This window comes from Patagioenas fasciata, chromosome 3 (genome assembly GCF_037038585.1).
Source record: "Patagioenas fasciata isolate bPatFas1 chromosome 3, bPatFas1.hap1, whole genome shotgun sequence".
NCBI classification, from domain to species: Eukaryota; Metazoa; Chordata; class Aves; order Columbiformes; family Columbidae; genus Patagioenas; species Patagioenas fasciata.
Window position 1 is genome coordinate 77,589,155 of NC_092522.1, and position 16,915 is coordinate 77,606,069.

Below are 16,915 nucleotides of genomic sequence, written 5' to 3' on the forward strand. Positions count from 1 at the left end.
AAGCATGTGGCTGTCAGACAGGGCAGCTGTCAGAGCCAACTTGCTTCCCTGTGGCAAGCACCAGCACCAGCACCTGCCCAAGGGAGGGACGGGGACTGGGACCAGGAGCCCCGAGCAGAGGAGAAGTGCTCTGGTCTGCGCTGCATACACTGGGAGGCATAAACCACCCAGAGGCTGTTCCACTTTTGCTGTAGGCTGACCAAAAGATAGGAGGGTACCAAAAAGGGTATCCAGGGTATCCACTTTCTGTTAGGAAAGTGTTCCTAAGGAGTTTTTCTGGAGTTAATTTTCAGGTGGGTCTTCCAAGAGAAGCCTCCATTTAGGGCAGTTCAAAACAACCATGGGATTGCTTTAACCTAATTCAGAAGAACATTTCAGAGGAGAGCAGCATTTAAATGGCAGGGAGCATGCAGCTGGCCTGCCAACGCATCTGTGCTTGGAGCCAGACTTGAAATCCCACTTCTGCAGACAGATCGCTGCTCCCTCCCTTATCTTTCTGAGAGCAGCTTCTCATCCTGCTGCCAGCAGGTCTGGTTTCTCGGCTGCTGGTGTGCTCAGTTTTTCCCAGTGCTCTTCTCTGACCTGCTCCCCCAGCAGCAGCCAGCTCTGGCTCTGCCCCAGGCTGTGAGCAGGCAGGAGCAGCACAGGCTGCTGCTGGGGGAAGGCAGTGGAATGGAGGGAGAAGGAGCTCGGTACAGAAAGCATTCTCCTTTGCCACCAGAGGAGGCAATGGTGCTGGAAGCACAATACTCCACACAGGGGACAAGAGTCACAACCTCCTTCACCTACTCAGGAAAAGAAAGGAGGAGTGGGAATGCATCTGCATCCTGTGCATCCCACTTGGGAACACATTTATTACTTGCTAGGCTGCATGTGTAGCAAACCGGCTGTCATTGCACTCCTCTCTGTTCCCGCAGAGCTTGCCTTCTGCCACTGACTTGTCTCCCTACCTGTGGTTCCTGCTTCAGAAAATCCCACCAACCACCACTACCTGCTCACCGCTAAGCGATGGTTTAGTCTTGTGGCTTAAGACCAAAGGCGGTCTGTACACTTCAATATTTCTGTTTTGAGGCCTACCATGGAGGCGAGTGTGGTGCTCATCTCCCACCCTGCCTTATCACCTGCTCAGCTCAGCCTAGCTGGAGCATTTCCCTCAGGGGTGAAACTAAGGATGTGTCATGAAAACTTGCAGCTGGTCCATGTGGACTGAGGAGAGAGGCTAGGACACAAAGTATAAACTTACAGGAGTAATTGTTTTATTCATGCACACAAAGTGTCCTAGCCAAATTTGAGCACTCCAACTGGTTTCATGCAGGTTCTCATACCCTGCAAACAGTCAGGTCCAACATGATTTGACTAATCACCAGCACCCACACTACTGATTACTAATCACAGTAAAACTTTGCAATGCAATCCTATTCTTGCTGCTTGTCTATTGATCCAGATGTCCCTGGAGTCAGCCTTGCTGGAGTTACTTACTTGTAATGCCAGATGATGCTGGGAGGGTTTCAAAGACATGTCAGAGGAGTTGGGATGCTGGTGTTACCTTGGCTGTCCAGGGGTATCCTTTATCTTTCATGGACAGCTCTAACCTTTCAAGAAGCAAATTTATTACTTCTATGGCCAGGCTGTCCTTTAGATTGTTTTACCTAAGCATAAAGCAGTTGCTAGTAAAATTCCACGACCTCACACACACAGAATAGTTGGGGTTGGAAAGGACCTCTGGAGATCACCTAGTCCAACCCACCTGCTAAAGCAGGGTCATCTAGAGCAGATTGCACAGGAATGTGTCCAGGTGGGTTTTGAATGTCTCCAGAGAAGGAGACTCCACAACCTCTCTGGACAGCCTGTTCCAGTGCCTTGGCACCCTCCAAGTAAAGAAGTTTATCCTCATGTTGAGATGGAACCTCCTGTGCTCCCGTCTGTGCCCATTGCCCCTTGTCCTACCATTGGGCAACACTGAAAAGAGTCTGGTTGCACCCTCTTGACACCCACACTTACACATCACAATGTATAATGTGAGCTAACCAGTGTATTAACAAGTTAATGCACTTCTATACTATAAAGACAGGTTGATATAATAGAAGGGAGGGGAGTTTTTGTAAGAGATTTCTCCTGTTACACCCGGCCTTGGAGGGCAGCGTGGGTCTGGCTGTGTGCACGAGTGACACACACACCAGTGACATGCTGCACAGCAAGGACCGCGGCTATGAAGGCGCCAGCCTCGCACCCGTAACCGGACCCACGCCCCGTGGGGCCGCTGGGGCGGGGAGCATCCCGTGGGCCGGCCGCAGGCGGGCACCCCCGGCGGCCCGGGACAGGGCAGGGGCATCCCGGCCCCTCCCCGGCCGGCCCCGCTCGGGGCGGGGTCTCCCAAGTTTCGGCGACAGCCGCGGGGCCCGGCCCGCCGGTGGCATGAGCCCTGCGGCGGGACGGGGGGGCGGCAGCGCCAGGCAGGGCGAGCCCCCGCCGCCATGCCCAAGGAGCGGCCGCTCTGGCGGGGTCTGGCCTTCCGCCTCTGCCTGCTCTCGGCCGCGCTCTTCCTCTGCCTCCAGCTGGGCATGAGGCGATCCTGGTGTCCGGAAGAGAAGCCCCGGGCGGCAGCAGCGGCGGAGCGGGCGCCACCCCCGGCCCGCGGCACGGAGCAGCAGGCGGGCGCGGTGGCGGCGGCGGGCAGGCGGCGGGTCACCTACGTGCGGAGCGGCCGGCGGGGGAGCGCCGTGCCCGGCTGCTGCCCGCTGCAACCCCCAGCCGGCCGCCGCAGGAAGGTAAGGCGGGCGGGGGGAAGCGCCCGCCGTGTCGCGACTGGAGCACCACTGCGTCGCGACAGAAGGGGCGCCACCTCTCCCCTAGGAGGAGCTGAGGGTGACCGTGCCCTTGGGGTCCCTGTGCCGCCCCGGTCTCAGCGGCTGCCGGTGGACTTCTGTCCGTCTGTCCGTAGGAGTCCCGGCTCAAATGTGGCTTCTTCCCATGGCTGAGATGTTGCTGGCACCCTAAAAGCGGTGACTGGCGGGTGTTGGTGAGGTGTGTCGGCAGGTGGTGGTGGTGGTGGCTTCCTAGTACGACGTCTCGTGGTCAGGGAATTTTGAGCAATGCCACTAAGTTGCAGTAAAGGTGGATACCTCGGTGTGGAAAGATGACCATGGCTTGGAGTCACCGAGGTTGTTCAGCATGCTGAAGCAGCCCCAACAGGAGCAAGCTTGGGAAAGTCCTTGATGTTCTTGCCATCTGAATACTGCTTCATTTGGCTATCAAGAAATGTTTCTAAGACATGGTCTGTGTGAGAATTAATGAATTAGTTAATGAGCTGGTAAATGGACCTGTAATGAGGTTCAGCCATGGTAATGAAGGTAAAGCCTGGAGACCTGAGGAGCCCAATTAGCATCTGGAATTCTATGAGAGCAAGGAGTGCCGGTACTAACCTCTTCCTCCAGTTAGCTGTGTGTGTGACCAGGAGTAGGGTGCTGCCATCTTCAAGCAGCTCTATGTTGTCTTTGGTTTTGGTGGATGTCAGTCTCTCAGGTATCACGTGAAACGTGTTTTCTGTTGAGTTTTCTTTGCAGTCTTTCAAGGGGAGAAGAGCCAGCTTTCAAAGGCTGGGAAAGAGTAGTTTCTCACCTGTTTTGAGGCTCTGCTTTTAGCGTGCAGTACTAATGGTCTGTGTGGAAATGTGCAGATACTTGAAGAAGCTGGAGTGACCGTAAAGAGAGGCAAATAGGGTTTTGTTAGAGATGGGACCACCTTCCTGGTCAAAGTAGATATTTCTGATGTTTGCCTTGACAAGAATAAAACCAGAGTTATCTGTGGAATGGCTGAACTTTCTCCATCCTTAAACTGAAGTTTTATCTGCGTTTGCTCATCTGGGAACTGGGTACCAAGAACAGCTGGCACCTTGTCATGTCCATTGGAATGATTACACACTGTGGACATGCAGGTGGTATAGAAGGAACTAGCTCACATCAGAGTGGTCTTTGGACTTTCTTGTGTGGCCACTTTTAGCCCAGCTGCTTTCTTGCAGATAATCACTCTGTGATCGGGCAGTCATCTCAGATCAGGTGGAAGAAAAGAGTGCTGAGATGTTGTAGTAATTTATTCCTTATTTAAAGGTGAGGTGGACAGTGAACTCATGTGTAGTTTAAATTTTACTTTCTGTTGTTTCACCTCATCTTGCCTGGGGAGCTGTGATGGAAAAGTAAAACTGCTGGTTTCTGCCCCTGGTTTCCTGAAAGGCTTAGAAAGAGAAATGAGATAATCTCTTACTCTCTTCCCCACTGTGGCCATGATGAGGACAACAGTGTCACATATTTCTTCAGCTTAATGACTATATGTCATCCTGATGTGCTGTGATGTTGATACCATGTCGAGGCACCTAGATCTTGCAGTGTCAGTTTTTGTGATTTTTGTTGTCAACATCATGTTACTTGGTATTCTCCCAAAGCCCAAATTCTGAGAGGTTGAAATTATGGAAGAATTTTAGCATTCAGGGGAGGAAAATAAATTGTAATCATGTGGGTTCTGATAGTTTCTTGAAAAAAAGTGCTAAGTATGGCATCATACTGGGGAACTGGCAGCACCTTCCAATGTTGCAGAGCTCAAGGCTCTGGGAAGCACCTGGTAGGTTTTGGTGCATCTCCAGGTGAAGTGTGTGAAGCATCACTGCTGTGGTTTGTGGTGTTTGGCATGTTACTGCTGAGGTCTCATTGGAATCCCACTAATTAAGTCAAGTGAAAAAATAGTAAATACAATGTAGGGTGGAGTTACCAGGTTGTGTTTGAGACCACGAAGTGTCTTCTGTGTTCAGCTATTTGACTTGAGCATATATATTGCTTCAGGCTAAGAAAAACTACTCCTTAAAGTGAAGATAAGACAGTGGGAGTGAGATTCTGGGAATTACTGGTTTTGGAATAGAGTTGTTAAATAGACATGGTGGGGAGGGGGATGTAATGAGAAAATAAAGTAGAAATGGTCTTAGTGGTGACTTTTTTTGTTGTGAAAGTGGAGAGTTCTCCCCACCCCCCCATCAAGAAACATTGTCTTTCACTTCAGACTGTTTTAAGACAAGATGAGGGCTCTTATCAGAAAAGACTGCTAAAATTGGTAGGCCATGGCTTCTGCCAGAAGCTCTGGAGAGAGATAGCAGCGGTCATCCACTGCCAGGGCAGTGTGCTGGTGTGTGTAGGTACTGCTAGGGCGAGAGGGACAGGCTGCCAGCTGGCCCAGGTTGGGTTTACCTTTTGCTGTGGGTTTTGTATGTTTTTTTGTCTTTTATCTGTCCATAAACCATTGTCAATCTGTTTCTAAAGCCTGCAGAAGCTTTCAGGTGTGCTGGTGTTTTGTTATTGTTGGTTTTGTTTTGTTTTTTTAATAATTTGTTTTTTCCTGGTGCTGGTTGTGGGGGTAGAAGATGTTGCAATATGTGAGCCAGCAGAATGGCAAACTTAACTCTGTTTTTCTAGTGTCGCTTTGTTATAACTCTTCTCACGCTTACATCACCGGATTAATGCAGAAGGCTGATTAACAGAGTATTTCCATAGGTCTAGTTGAATATCCTGCTTTGTGGCCATATATAAAAACAGGGGCAAAAACATGCAGGGAAATTATTTTATGCCTACTTTGAATCACTAGAAAGTTTCCTGAAGCAGAGTTGTGTTCTTTATTTCCCAAACACAACTGCAGTCAAACAACCAGCAGCCCCCAAAGGGGAAAAAAGAGGTGCAGACAGGATGGGAAAGACGGACACTCACCCAGAAATGGCCCCTGTCTTTGGCTGTCCTGACTGTGCAGCAGATGGGAAGGTTTGACCACTGAGGTTATGCGTGTCTGTTTGTGCTTTAAGATGCATGCATAAAAAATTGCTAAGCGAAAGCAGCGGGGAATAAAGTAATTTAGCTCTGGGAGCTGTTGGAGCTGCATGTTCTGGTGCATTTGGGAGCTGTGTTGCTCCCAGTGGAGCCTACCAAAGAGCAGGTGCTGCTGCTCTTGCTGACAAATAATTAACAACATTTGGCATCAAGAGCATATGATGGTCATCTGAAGAATGGAGAGAGTTGTATGTTGTGCTGCGAATGTAAAGCAAATAGATTTTGTGTATAATCCCATTTGTATTTTGGTAGGAGTGCTTGAAACTGTGTTGTTGCTGATAAAATACCCAACTATGTTTATAAACAGTGATTCTAAGCTCTGGCACTGTTAAGCACTGGCCTGGTAACGTATGGAGCAGATAAAAACTCCAGCTACATGGGAACATGAAAATTTTGCCACGTGTGCTTGCGGTAGGTATTAGTGAGATCTGCACCCACATAGCACTGAAGCCATGTGAGGTGAGTTTTATAATAAAATGTTATTGCAGGGTGTGATGATTTAAAAAAAAATTGTTGCATTTGGCATTTGATATAACAGCAAATTTTTATCACAGCGATCGCAATGACAAGGTTATGTTGGCTCTCGTGCTCTGAAATGGGGAGGAGCCCTCCGTGAGTCTGGTTAAGAAAAGCTGTATTCCTTTGCCTTCTGGACAGATTTATTTCCATGGAGGAGGAAGAGGGGGGAAAAAAGTTCTATCTGGTTATGCATGGAAGAAAAAAGGCCAGTGTTAGTCAGAGCAGGTGTTCCTGCAGTTCTGCTTGCTGATGCAGCAGGCACTGTAACTATGTCTCTCTTAAAAACTGCGGTTCAAGGTCTTCTTTCTGCATGTGCGTAGCTGGGCAGTGCAGGACTCCTGGGAGTCAGGCTCGGCAAGATGCTGGAGGCTGCTCAGCTGCCGCCACCGGTGTGTCTGCTCAGAGTGTGCCTGCTGGAAGACAAGCCTGTTGCGAAACTTAGTTTAAGCATTGTAATATCAGCGGGAAATCACCTTGTCTGTTGTTGTGGCTGTCCGAAGGTAGGGAATGCGGTACGCTGCTGAAGTTAACCTGTTGTCGTTTTGGATGCTCTTTCATCTCATATCTACAGATATAAAAATGTTTGCCTGCAGTGATTAAAAACTAAGAGTTAGGTTTTGCTGCCTAGACACATTTGTATTTTGTCTGGGATTAGAACTTATTATGAAATATGAAGTACCATTGCCTAAAACAAAACAGTCTTGTGATACCATATTTTTAGAAACATTATTTACATTTATTTGTATTTTGGTTCTTTGTAATTATAGACTAATTGTCTTTTGCTGTTGGTTGTTGGTTTTGTTTTCCTTTAGATAGGGACTATTTCTGAGAGGTTACTGCTTCTCTGCAGTCATCACTGATAACCATCTCATCTTTAATGTAATCAAAATCTGCAAATTATTTTGGAGTGATATCTTCAAAGGTATGTGGTATAGCAGTTTGACAGTTAATAATATGGCGGGTTCAAAATAACCTCACACAATTTAGCGTTACATTATTGCTAAGTTTTTACTTAAATTTTCCATTTGATTTTTTTAATTTAAAAATGACAAGGGTACTTTGTTTATGTCAGCAATATGAAGGGCTCTTATGCAAAGAGTCCTTTTAAATCCTTCTACAAATCTGGTAAAAAACGTATCAGATGTTTTCAGTGCCTATTTGTATGTACAGTGCTTTCAGGCTGACTTCACATCATTAAAAGTTTGGTAAGCTTTGGCTGCTACTTGAATGGGAAGTTACTCTGCTCATTGATGAGCAGGAGGCAAAATTCTTGGAGAAGATTTGGTTATTCTGAAGTCGAGTGTATCCATCTATTTTTTCCATATCCTGTGGTGTAATAGCTGGCTTGTTTTGAGTCAGGACTTAACTTTTATAACAGTTGATTCATTATGTATGCCTGGAGCAATGTTTTAGCATTACAGCAAAGTTTAACATGACAGGGCGTTGGGAGCTGTGGAGCGAGTCACATCAGGCTGTGTTTAAAGGAGCAGATCTGCCCAGGCTGAGCCAAACTGAGGGAGCTGCTGGGGCAGCACTGTGGGTCAAGGCAACATTTTGGACCTCCTGGTGAAGTTACATCCAGAGCTTATTCCAGTCACCTCACCTGTGTATCAGGTGTGACAAGCACTGTTTTTTAAATGTTACAGCAAGGAGTGAATAGTGTTCTAGCTTTGATGAACGTGAGTTGCAGGGAAGAAGTGTAATGCTGAAGAGATGGATATTTGTTATTCTTTTGAGTGTGCTGCTTCTGAGCACCTCCTTTAATAGCAGGTAGACAGACTGGAAAGAGTCTTGATGGGAGGAAAAAGTGTCGAGAGGTGCGGAAAGCCTGGCAGAACTGGTACTTGTTTTGAACAGGGAGAAGTAGGTCTTGAGAGTAAGATGCCAAGACTCTTCAAACTGAAAATAATTTTTTTCGAAGGGCATAATGACTGATTGTTCCGTAGGTCCCCTGCAAGTAGGACAAGAAGTAGCTGTCTTAATTTTCAGGCAAGATACTAGGAAAATCTTTTAACTCTGTGGCTGGTTAAGCAGTGGAGAGGCTCTCTAGAAAAAATGTGAGCTTTGGATAGTCACCCAGGGAAGGTCTAGGTATCCCCAGTTGTGCTTCAGGGCAAGGAGGTAGGGTCGAGTCAGCCTGCTGAGGTCCCCATTTACGTTTACCTGCTCTGAAATTAGAGAAGCAGTCTGGCAGGCAGAATGTGATTAGCCAAACTGGAGTTTAGCCTGAAAAATTATCTAACATCAATGTAATAAGAAGAGGTAATAGGGTCTTTAAAGACCATAAGTGATCCTTGCCCTGGCTTAATACCTCTCTAGAGAGTCCAAACCCCACCATAATTGTCTTGTGATAGCTTAGTGGACCCCACAGGAAGGAACAGTGCATGTCAGCTGTTTCCCTCCAGCACTTGGAGATCTCTTACCAAACATAAACTGACCTGAAATTGCTTAGCATGTAAGATTAGCACGTGGTAGGAGCTTATGGCCTCGGGCCAGGAGTACCTGGGGAACAGCTGTGAGAGCCCTGGTTGGTTTTTGTTCAGATATTTGGGCTGATAGCACAGATTGAGAGAGGTTATTGTGTTTGGAAGAAAGGAACAAACTTTTATTTATAGCAGTTTTTAATGGCAGACAACCAAATATGGGGAGCACCAGCCAACTTTGCCTCTGAATGGGGGCAGCTGATGCACCAACAGGTACCCAAGCAAGGGAATCCTTTTGCAAGTAGCCAAGCATGGGAAATATTGGCCTTTAGCTGTATTTTAACTGCAGATGAAGTGTGTTTATGGCAGACCATAAAGAGGAGATGGTAATGTTGTTTCTGACAATGTCTCTTGCAGCGTTTTGAGGTAAGTGATCACTCAGGATAACCTTGATTTTTTTTTTTGTTACCTAAAATAGGTTCTTACTTCATGAATTTTTGAGAAGCAGATGGGGAATATTAACCTTCAGAAAGTCATTACAGCTTCATGAGACTTAATTATGTCCAATAACATAGATTTCTTTCAAATACCTAGTCAAGGCTTTCTTTCAGCATACAAAGACAGGGGAATAATATTTTCTAGATAACTGTGGCACAGAAAAATAATGTTTTTCAGGGTATAGAAGGTTTCCTGCATAAGAACATAACCCAGGGACTGAGACAGTAATTTCTTCTTGCTCCATGATTGACCGTTGCAGTCGTGCCATCTTGAACCAGGCCAGATGGTCCACAGGCCTTATACAAAACATGAATCCTTTATGAATTTGGCAGTGGGTGCAGGGAAAAAACCAAACAACATACTTATCCAGTCCCATTTGCTGTCTTCAGCTCAAACTGTTGAATGGGGCTGCTGTGTGGGGAGGTGACCCACACTGCCCTCCTGCTGCAGTGGTGATGCTCAGAGAGTGGCTGAGCAGCTCTGGACATGGCCTCTGTGTCCCGCTAAAGGGCAGCGAGTCAGTAAACACAACCTCTGCTCTCCCCTCCTCCTTCACCCCTTCACAGTTCACTGTGTTTGGGGTGCCTGCTTGTGTTGTCTGGTGTGCTGCTGGTTATCAGACCTTGTTAGCAGCCAACAAGCAGGTCCCCCCTTCGTGTGCTCTGCGTGTGCTCAGAGAAGGAAGGATGTCTTCTGCACGAAAGCAGCAGGTGAGCATTGGAACAAAAGCCAAATGTGCAGCAAGTCCCAGTCTTGTCATGGGAAAAGAGCAAAAGTCCCTGAAAGTCGAAAATTTTGTCAGCCTTGAAGGCAATGGGCACAGTTAGTAACAAAAATCATCTTTTGTCACAATCAGTGTTTATGCTAGAAATAATAGAAGTGAGGGCAGTTTTGAACACGCAGCTTTCCTTGCTCAGGCAGTTCTCAAGGCGGCCAACCTTGCTTCATTCTTTTAGAAAACTTCCCTCTTTGGAGAGAGCAGAGGCCAGAAAGAGAGATCTGGGACAAATCAAACTCTCCCAGAAAGCCTTAGGGCTTTTCCGTTACATCTCTGACCTTTAGGTGCCTTATGAGACACATTTAACTTTGTCACTAGAAGGGTTTTCATCTCAGTTTGTTCAGTCAATTCACATCAACATTTACCATGCAGCCAGGCAGTTAACAGAGATGTGTGTCTGCTTCAAGGCTGGGTGGTAGGTGCTAGCGTGCCAGACATCTCTCTCATAGCACTTTTAGTGAACTGTGGGCACAGTTCTGACTGAGGGGCAGCTGGTGGATCTTTGATGTGAACCCTGAACAGAAGTCCAAGGGCCCATGAGAAGGGATGCAGTACTGAAATTCAGTGGTGAAGAACAAAACCCTCTAGCAGCTGCCTTGCAGACTCATACTGACAACCCGACAAGTGCATCATCTCTCTTACAAAACAGATGTAGAACTTGGAGGTTTAGATAGCATTAGTGAGGGACCTCTGGTCCTCACACAAGAAGTTTGGCTGTGGTAGACCACACTGTCTTCCTCCTGCAGCCTGACAGTGATGACTGTCACTCATGGCACAGCTTAGATAAAAGACTTATCACGTAGGTGAACAAGTCTGTGTGAACCACTGCTAATCTTTGATGACATCTGCACCAGCCCCCTCTTATCGCTTGTTCTAATATTAACTTGGAGCTGTGTTTGTCTTGGGTGGCTGTTCAGCTCTCCAGAGCTCTCTGCGGTGGATGTGAGTCATCTAATCAACTCGAGTGTTTTTGTAGCTAGCAGATAGGCACCAAGACACTTTTGTGTATGATGAAATGTTGCCCAGAGCCCTTCTGCGCTGTTGAAGTGTAAGATCAAATGGCATTCAGTGCAGTGGGACAAGTGAAAGGGGGGAAAAAAAAAAATATATATATATATATTTAGTTTTTCTTTTAATTGTGTGTAGCGTGTATATCCTGGAATCTGTAACATATATTACCCCAATGTTAGTGTTTCTGTATGCAAAAGTGACAGGGTGTCACACTCTCCTATTTTGAGTTACAAGTCTGTAAGGGTAACAGAAACCACGTGCACAGATGGACTGATGCCTTGAGTGACAGAGAGATGAAAGCCATGATTTTGAACACGCTCTTACGGCAATGACTTGGTCAATTTGAGCAGGAGATGGTGGAAACGTTCCCAGTTGTTTATGCAGCATTAAGGAGAAGAGTTTGGATCTTCAGTGGTGTGTGTTTTCCCCTTCCTGATCTTCTGTCCCATCTTTGCTAGTATTGCTTTTAGATGTGCCATCAAGAAAGGTGCTGGCTGTGCGGTGCTCATGGATTGCATCATCAGGGAATGGGGGGACAGGGTGTCCTCAAGTGACTGCTGACCTCTGGAGGAGCATAAATCCTGGGCCTGGCTCTAGGGGAACCCCTTGGTGGTGGTTGTGCTTTTTCATATTCTTCAAACGTTTTAAAACTAACACTCTAATTTATGTCCTCCCTGACATATGTATAAATGTGATAAATAAACCTGTCCTTATGTCTTTGTGAAATGATAAATGTCATAGCTTCAGCAGCTGTTACCACATACACAGAAATATTGTTTCTCACCGAAGTCTTCTCCAAATGCTCTGCAGACAGGAACAAAATGGCTTTGCAGTGTTCTTTGAAAGTCAGTACCAGATAACTGTTTTGGCTTTGCAAATCCCAAATCTGGGGATCACTTGTGAGGAGTGTCCTTTCTGCTGCCACTTTTTCCCCATCATGTCACAGCAGCTTCTTTTGTCTTGGGAATATAGGACCAGGAGGACTTTTCAGTGGGCTGTTGGATTCTGAAGTCACTTAGGATTTTCAGGTCAAGCTAGCTGCCTTGGGTTTTAGGTGCAAAACCCCTAGGTTTGCATGTGTGTTGCAGAAAGAGCTAACCAACAGCTGATTTAACAAGTGACAAGTTCATTGTAGGTTCCACTTTCTGATAGATTTCAGGTGCATTTGCTGTAGGTTTTCCTGGAAGTGACAAAATTCTGGGTTGTTTCCAGGATTGACCTTGTGGCTCTTGCATACTAAGGGAATTGAACCCTCTGCCTTTCTTGGGGTATGGAAAACAAACTTTGTGGGCCTTGAGAGCTTTATCAAGGAAAAACCTGGAAAGAATCAGTTAGGCAATTTATCTCTCTTTAGAGGTATTGTTAAAAGAGTTGATGCTCTGCGTTCATGTTGTCACTTTTGATGAGGTAATAAGTTGTAGTTGTTTTGTGGTGTGTGGTGGTGGTGTGTGTTTGTGTGTGTGTGTTTTGTTTGTGGTGGTGTTCTTTTTGTTTTTTAATGTTGACAGCGTGATCTGCTGGGGAAAATTAACCTAGGTGAAAAGCAAGCAAATATCAGGGCTGGGTCTGGTTGAGAAGCGCATGCTGTTGAAAATGATGTTAGAACCAATGCACACCGATACTGTAGAGTCACTGTCGCTGCTTTAGCCTCCCTCCCTTTGACCCATCCATCCCCAACCCTCTTCCTCATTCCTCTCCTAGCAGCTAGCTAAGTCAAATAATTAACTGGGAGCTTCAAAGATGGTGCCCTTTATTTAGCATCCTCTTTCATATTTCACAAAGAGACAGTGTTTGAAGTGCTAGGGGGAAGAGATTGATACAGCATGTAATGTTAAATAATACTTGCCACTCAGAAGCTTAAAAATTATAATCAGTTTGAAATCGTCCCTACTCCCTGCAGAGTTGCCTGCACTAGTGGAGGATCGAGATTTATCCCAGAGATGAACGCTGCAGGGTAGGAGCTGCCTGAAAAAAAAAAAAACACAAAGGAACAATAGGATTTGTTATACTGATGTCATGTCTCTTCGAGCTTTCCTTATGGTTGTTCTGCGGCACTGAAACTTCCAAAGTGAACTTTGTTTCATCCTGAATAGAGCAAGGCAGTGGCATCTTGTTTCTTTTCCCTTGGTCTTTTGAGAAAATGAAGCAAGAAGCAATTATCTGTCAATTTGCTGCTGCTGAGCTGGTGTGTTTCTTCTTAGTTAAGTGTCTTGGTTAATGGTTTGATCTTGCAATTATTATTCATTATAAAGTCTGTGGGAATTCTGGGTACATCAGGAGTTCAGGGTCAAATCATGTAGCCATTCAGTACTGTATTCCGTATAATACTCAGAATTAGTAATAATACCTTGGAAAATGTCCTCAACTGAAGAGGATGGTGTGTATTTGCCAAAGCCCATCCTCTTTGGGCATATGTTACTTGTGTCTGTACTTGTCTTGAACAGTAAATTTTTTGAAATTGTGTGCTTTGAAATGAGCTTGATTTTCTTCTTTATAAATTAGAAAATAAATGTATCATCTTGTACTTAAAATCCTAACAACTTGTAAGCCAGCTCTTGTTCCCTTTCTAGACATGGAGAACTCATTTCCCAACACAGTTTTATTTTGCTTGGAAGACTTTTACCTAGCTCTAGACCAATGGCAGTAATCCACAATCATATTAAAAACAAGAAAGAGAGTATGTTTCCAGATGACTAGCTAGTATATTAAAAAAAAAAAGAGCTGGTATATATTTCCTTATGTGGAGTTCCATTACCTTATTTTATTAACTAATGCTTGCATGAAATAAGGAGTCGAAGAAAGTGAAGTTTGGATTTTTAAGTCTTACTTGGGTATCCTCTAAAATCCAGTGTGATCAAGTGAACTGATGGTGGGTTGGAGGGATGGAATCCCCTTGGTACCTATTGTGAATATTTTCTGTCTACCTTAGGCTTTATATTATGAAATCTAAATACCTGTAGAAGTCACTCAGCCTTTCCATTTACCCATGGGTAAGAATTAATGTTTACTTTCTTTATAATATTATAGATGCCTGGTGACAAATACTGCCCTTTCCTGCTCGCTGGATGTGGAAAGTCATCCTGGTCCTTGCCCAGGAGGGACAGATGAAGGGGAAAGCGTTTTTTGATGCTTCAGATCTCCCTTTAGGCTAGAAGGTTCGGTGGACTATTTCTGTTCAGACATTAGCACTCCACTTGGATGAGAGAGAAAGCTGCACAAGTGTGAAATGCTCTTATTTGTGTGAAAGCATTAAGTTTTACTTTAAAGCACTGTCTCTTTCCCCAGTTCTTAGTCTCTAGCAGAGCCTGCTGAAGTCAGTGGACAGGCTGCCAGAGACATCCCTATCTATAAATCACAATTAGAGTGCTGGAATTTGCACAAAATAAACTCTGCTTCTCTGGCTAGCTGAATATTTACTGGTGAATTTTGTTTGTACGCTCTGGTTTGAATATTGCAATGAAGTCAACCTAGAGGAAAATATTTTTTTTTCTCTTGTATGGATGATGACATTTCCCATGTTTTCTCAACCAGAGCACTTCATTTAAGGCAGTTATGAATGCACATTAAAACCGTGGTCTTGTCTCTGCTTAACTAAAGTCTGAATTTGACAAGCAGTGACCAGTAGTTGCTGTAACTGTCCTGCTGTTATCCTTAAGTGCTGGAAAAGGCAGGCAGGCACTGGAAATAATTCAGCTGATTGAGCTTAAGCAGTTTCAAGAATTTGCTTCCATAAATTTCAATCTGTTCTGGCTCTTGGTTTTATCTCCATCAGGTATAAATTACCATGCTATCAGCCTCTGGATAGCACTGGAATGCAGCTACTCATTTATTTATTTTTTTTACTATAAAAATGAAAACCCCCTCAACTGTTTTTAAACCTGTGTGTCTCTTAGCAAAGTAAGATCAATCTCTCTTTTTAAAAATGTATATTTCCCTGTGATGTTGCTTGGATTTCCAGCTACAGAGCTGTCAGTCTTCAGTGACCTCTGAAGGTCCGAGGAGGGGTTCCCAGTGCAACGCTGCCCTTTCCTACCTCTGCAGAGACCCCCAGAGCCTTCAGTTGCAGTGGGTCTATTTTCCATTCCTCAGAGATAGCGAAGGGTGGTAGTAATGCCATAGAATTAATAAATTAGATGCAATGCTTTCTGAATTCATAAATACCTACAGATTAATATTTTGGCAAGTGTTCTGAAATATGCGCTTTCTGCAAGTCACAAACCTGCACCCAGTGTCATGCACATTAGTTGCTGAAGTCCAGGTCTACTGGTGAATTTACGGAGGGGAGCTACAATGGCTGATTTAAAGTGGGTAAACTGGTTCCCAATACCCATTTCTTATGGAAGTCAGGATTTTTATTTTAATTCAGTGGCGCATTAGTCACCTAAAATCCTCTGCAGATCTGGCAGTATCATATTGGTTTTGGAAAGGGCTCGTTTGTTTCTCCAAAACCATTCCCTGATTCGTAAAGTGATATAAATTCTGTTGAAGTTGGTGCCAAGCATCCTTTTTCTCTGTGTATGCTTTATCACGTGAGACGCATGTTTGGGAGAGAAGATGCAAAACTCAGGGTAGAGTTGGAGAGAGCTTGACCATGGACTCCGTGTGTGAAACACTCAACCTCCCAGGGCATCAAAGGGGTTGGTGTTTTGCATTGAGGTCACTGGTATGGCTTGCTGGCAGGTTAGGCCAGCAGTTCCCTCATGAGTGCAAGAGCTGTAATTTGTATACGTGTGGCTCAATTTCATACTGTCAAATGGGAAATCAGAAGCAAAAGGAGCAGAAAATAAACATGAATATTAACAAAAGGAGAGCAGAGGTGAAATGCTTCGTGATTGCTGGCTTTGCAGGAGTTATGTATGCATGTTCAGACTGATTTTTCTCTACAAGGGTAAAGAATCTTTTGCGTTCAATTACTGTGCACTAGCTCAAAGCTTTCCTAATGAGAACTGAAGTAAGAAAATTGTTTTCTTCATTTCAATGTAAAACTTTGCATTTGAGAAGCGTTGTGTGTTGTTTTTTGTTGTTTTGACTCCCCCCCCCCCCGCCAAAGCATAAGAATTTTGCTTCTAGTGCAAACTGCAGCCTTGGGAAGCAAGTGCTGATAAGCTGCTCTCAATCAAAGCCCTCTGGGTGATACTCAGAGCTGCGTAAGTTGGCTCTCACAGCAGTCGCATTCTGCTCCTGGGCAGGAAATGTATGCTGGACTGTGGAGGCTTGAATGAGGTGATTCACGGAGAGTGAGGAGCTAAGGGAGACTTAAGTGCATCCTATAAGTTCCCTCTTCAGTATAATAAAACACAAACATCCAGACATAGAAGCACCTCTAGTTATTCTTCATGTGCAAGTTGTGTTGAAGACTCATTTAAATTAAATTACTAATGCAGAAAGTGCTGTAATCACGAGGCTGGTTTCCATAGGCAGGATTTAATATGCTAAGTCGCCTTGCTGCATGGGAGAGCCTGACTGTATGTATCTTGTTGCTTGCTTGTCTTGGCACAAGGCCGTTGTTCCTCAGCCTGATGTTCTGTGATCAAATCTTTGGATGAGATTATGGATCAGATACTCCTGGAAGATATGTCAAAACCTACTGAAGACAGGGAGGTGATTAGGGGCAGCCAGCATGGCTTCACCAAGAACAAGTCATACATGACTAATTTTGTGGCCTTCTATGATGGAGCGACTGCATCAGTGGACAAGCTATGGATGTCATCTGCTTGGAATTCTGTAAGGCCTTTGACACGGACCTCCATAACAGCCTTACCTCTAAATTGGAGAGATATGGGTTTGATGATTTGACCGTTAGATGGATAAGGAATTGGCTGGAT

At 45.1% G+C, this 16,915-nt stretch overlaps 1 protein-coding gene across 2 annotated transcripts in view; it reads left to right on the forward strand.

Moving 5' to 3' along the window:
* The first annotated feature begins 2,379 nt into the window (after positions 1-2,379).
* METTL24 (methyltransferase like 24) overlaps positions 2,380-16,915 on the forward strand; it is a 49,363-nt gene continuing 34,827 nt past the window's right edge. Inside the window, exon 1 of one of the 2 annotated variants that reach the window (XM_065834554.2) lies at positions 2,380-2,768. In XM_065834554.2, coding sequence (XP_065690626.2) covers positions 2,475-2,768 — 294 coding nt within the window. In that variant the 5' untranslated portion in view covers positions 2,380-2,474. Of the gene's footprint in view, positions 2,769-6,724; positions 6,881-16,915 lie in introns of those variants that run through there. The other variant, XM_071806644.1, reaches the window with a different exon arrangement.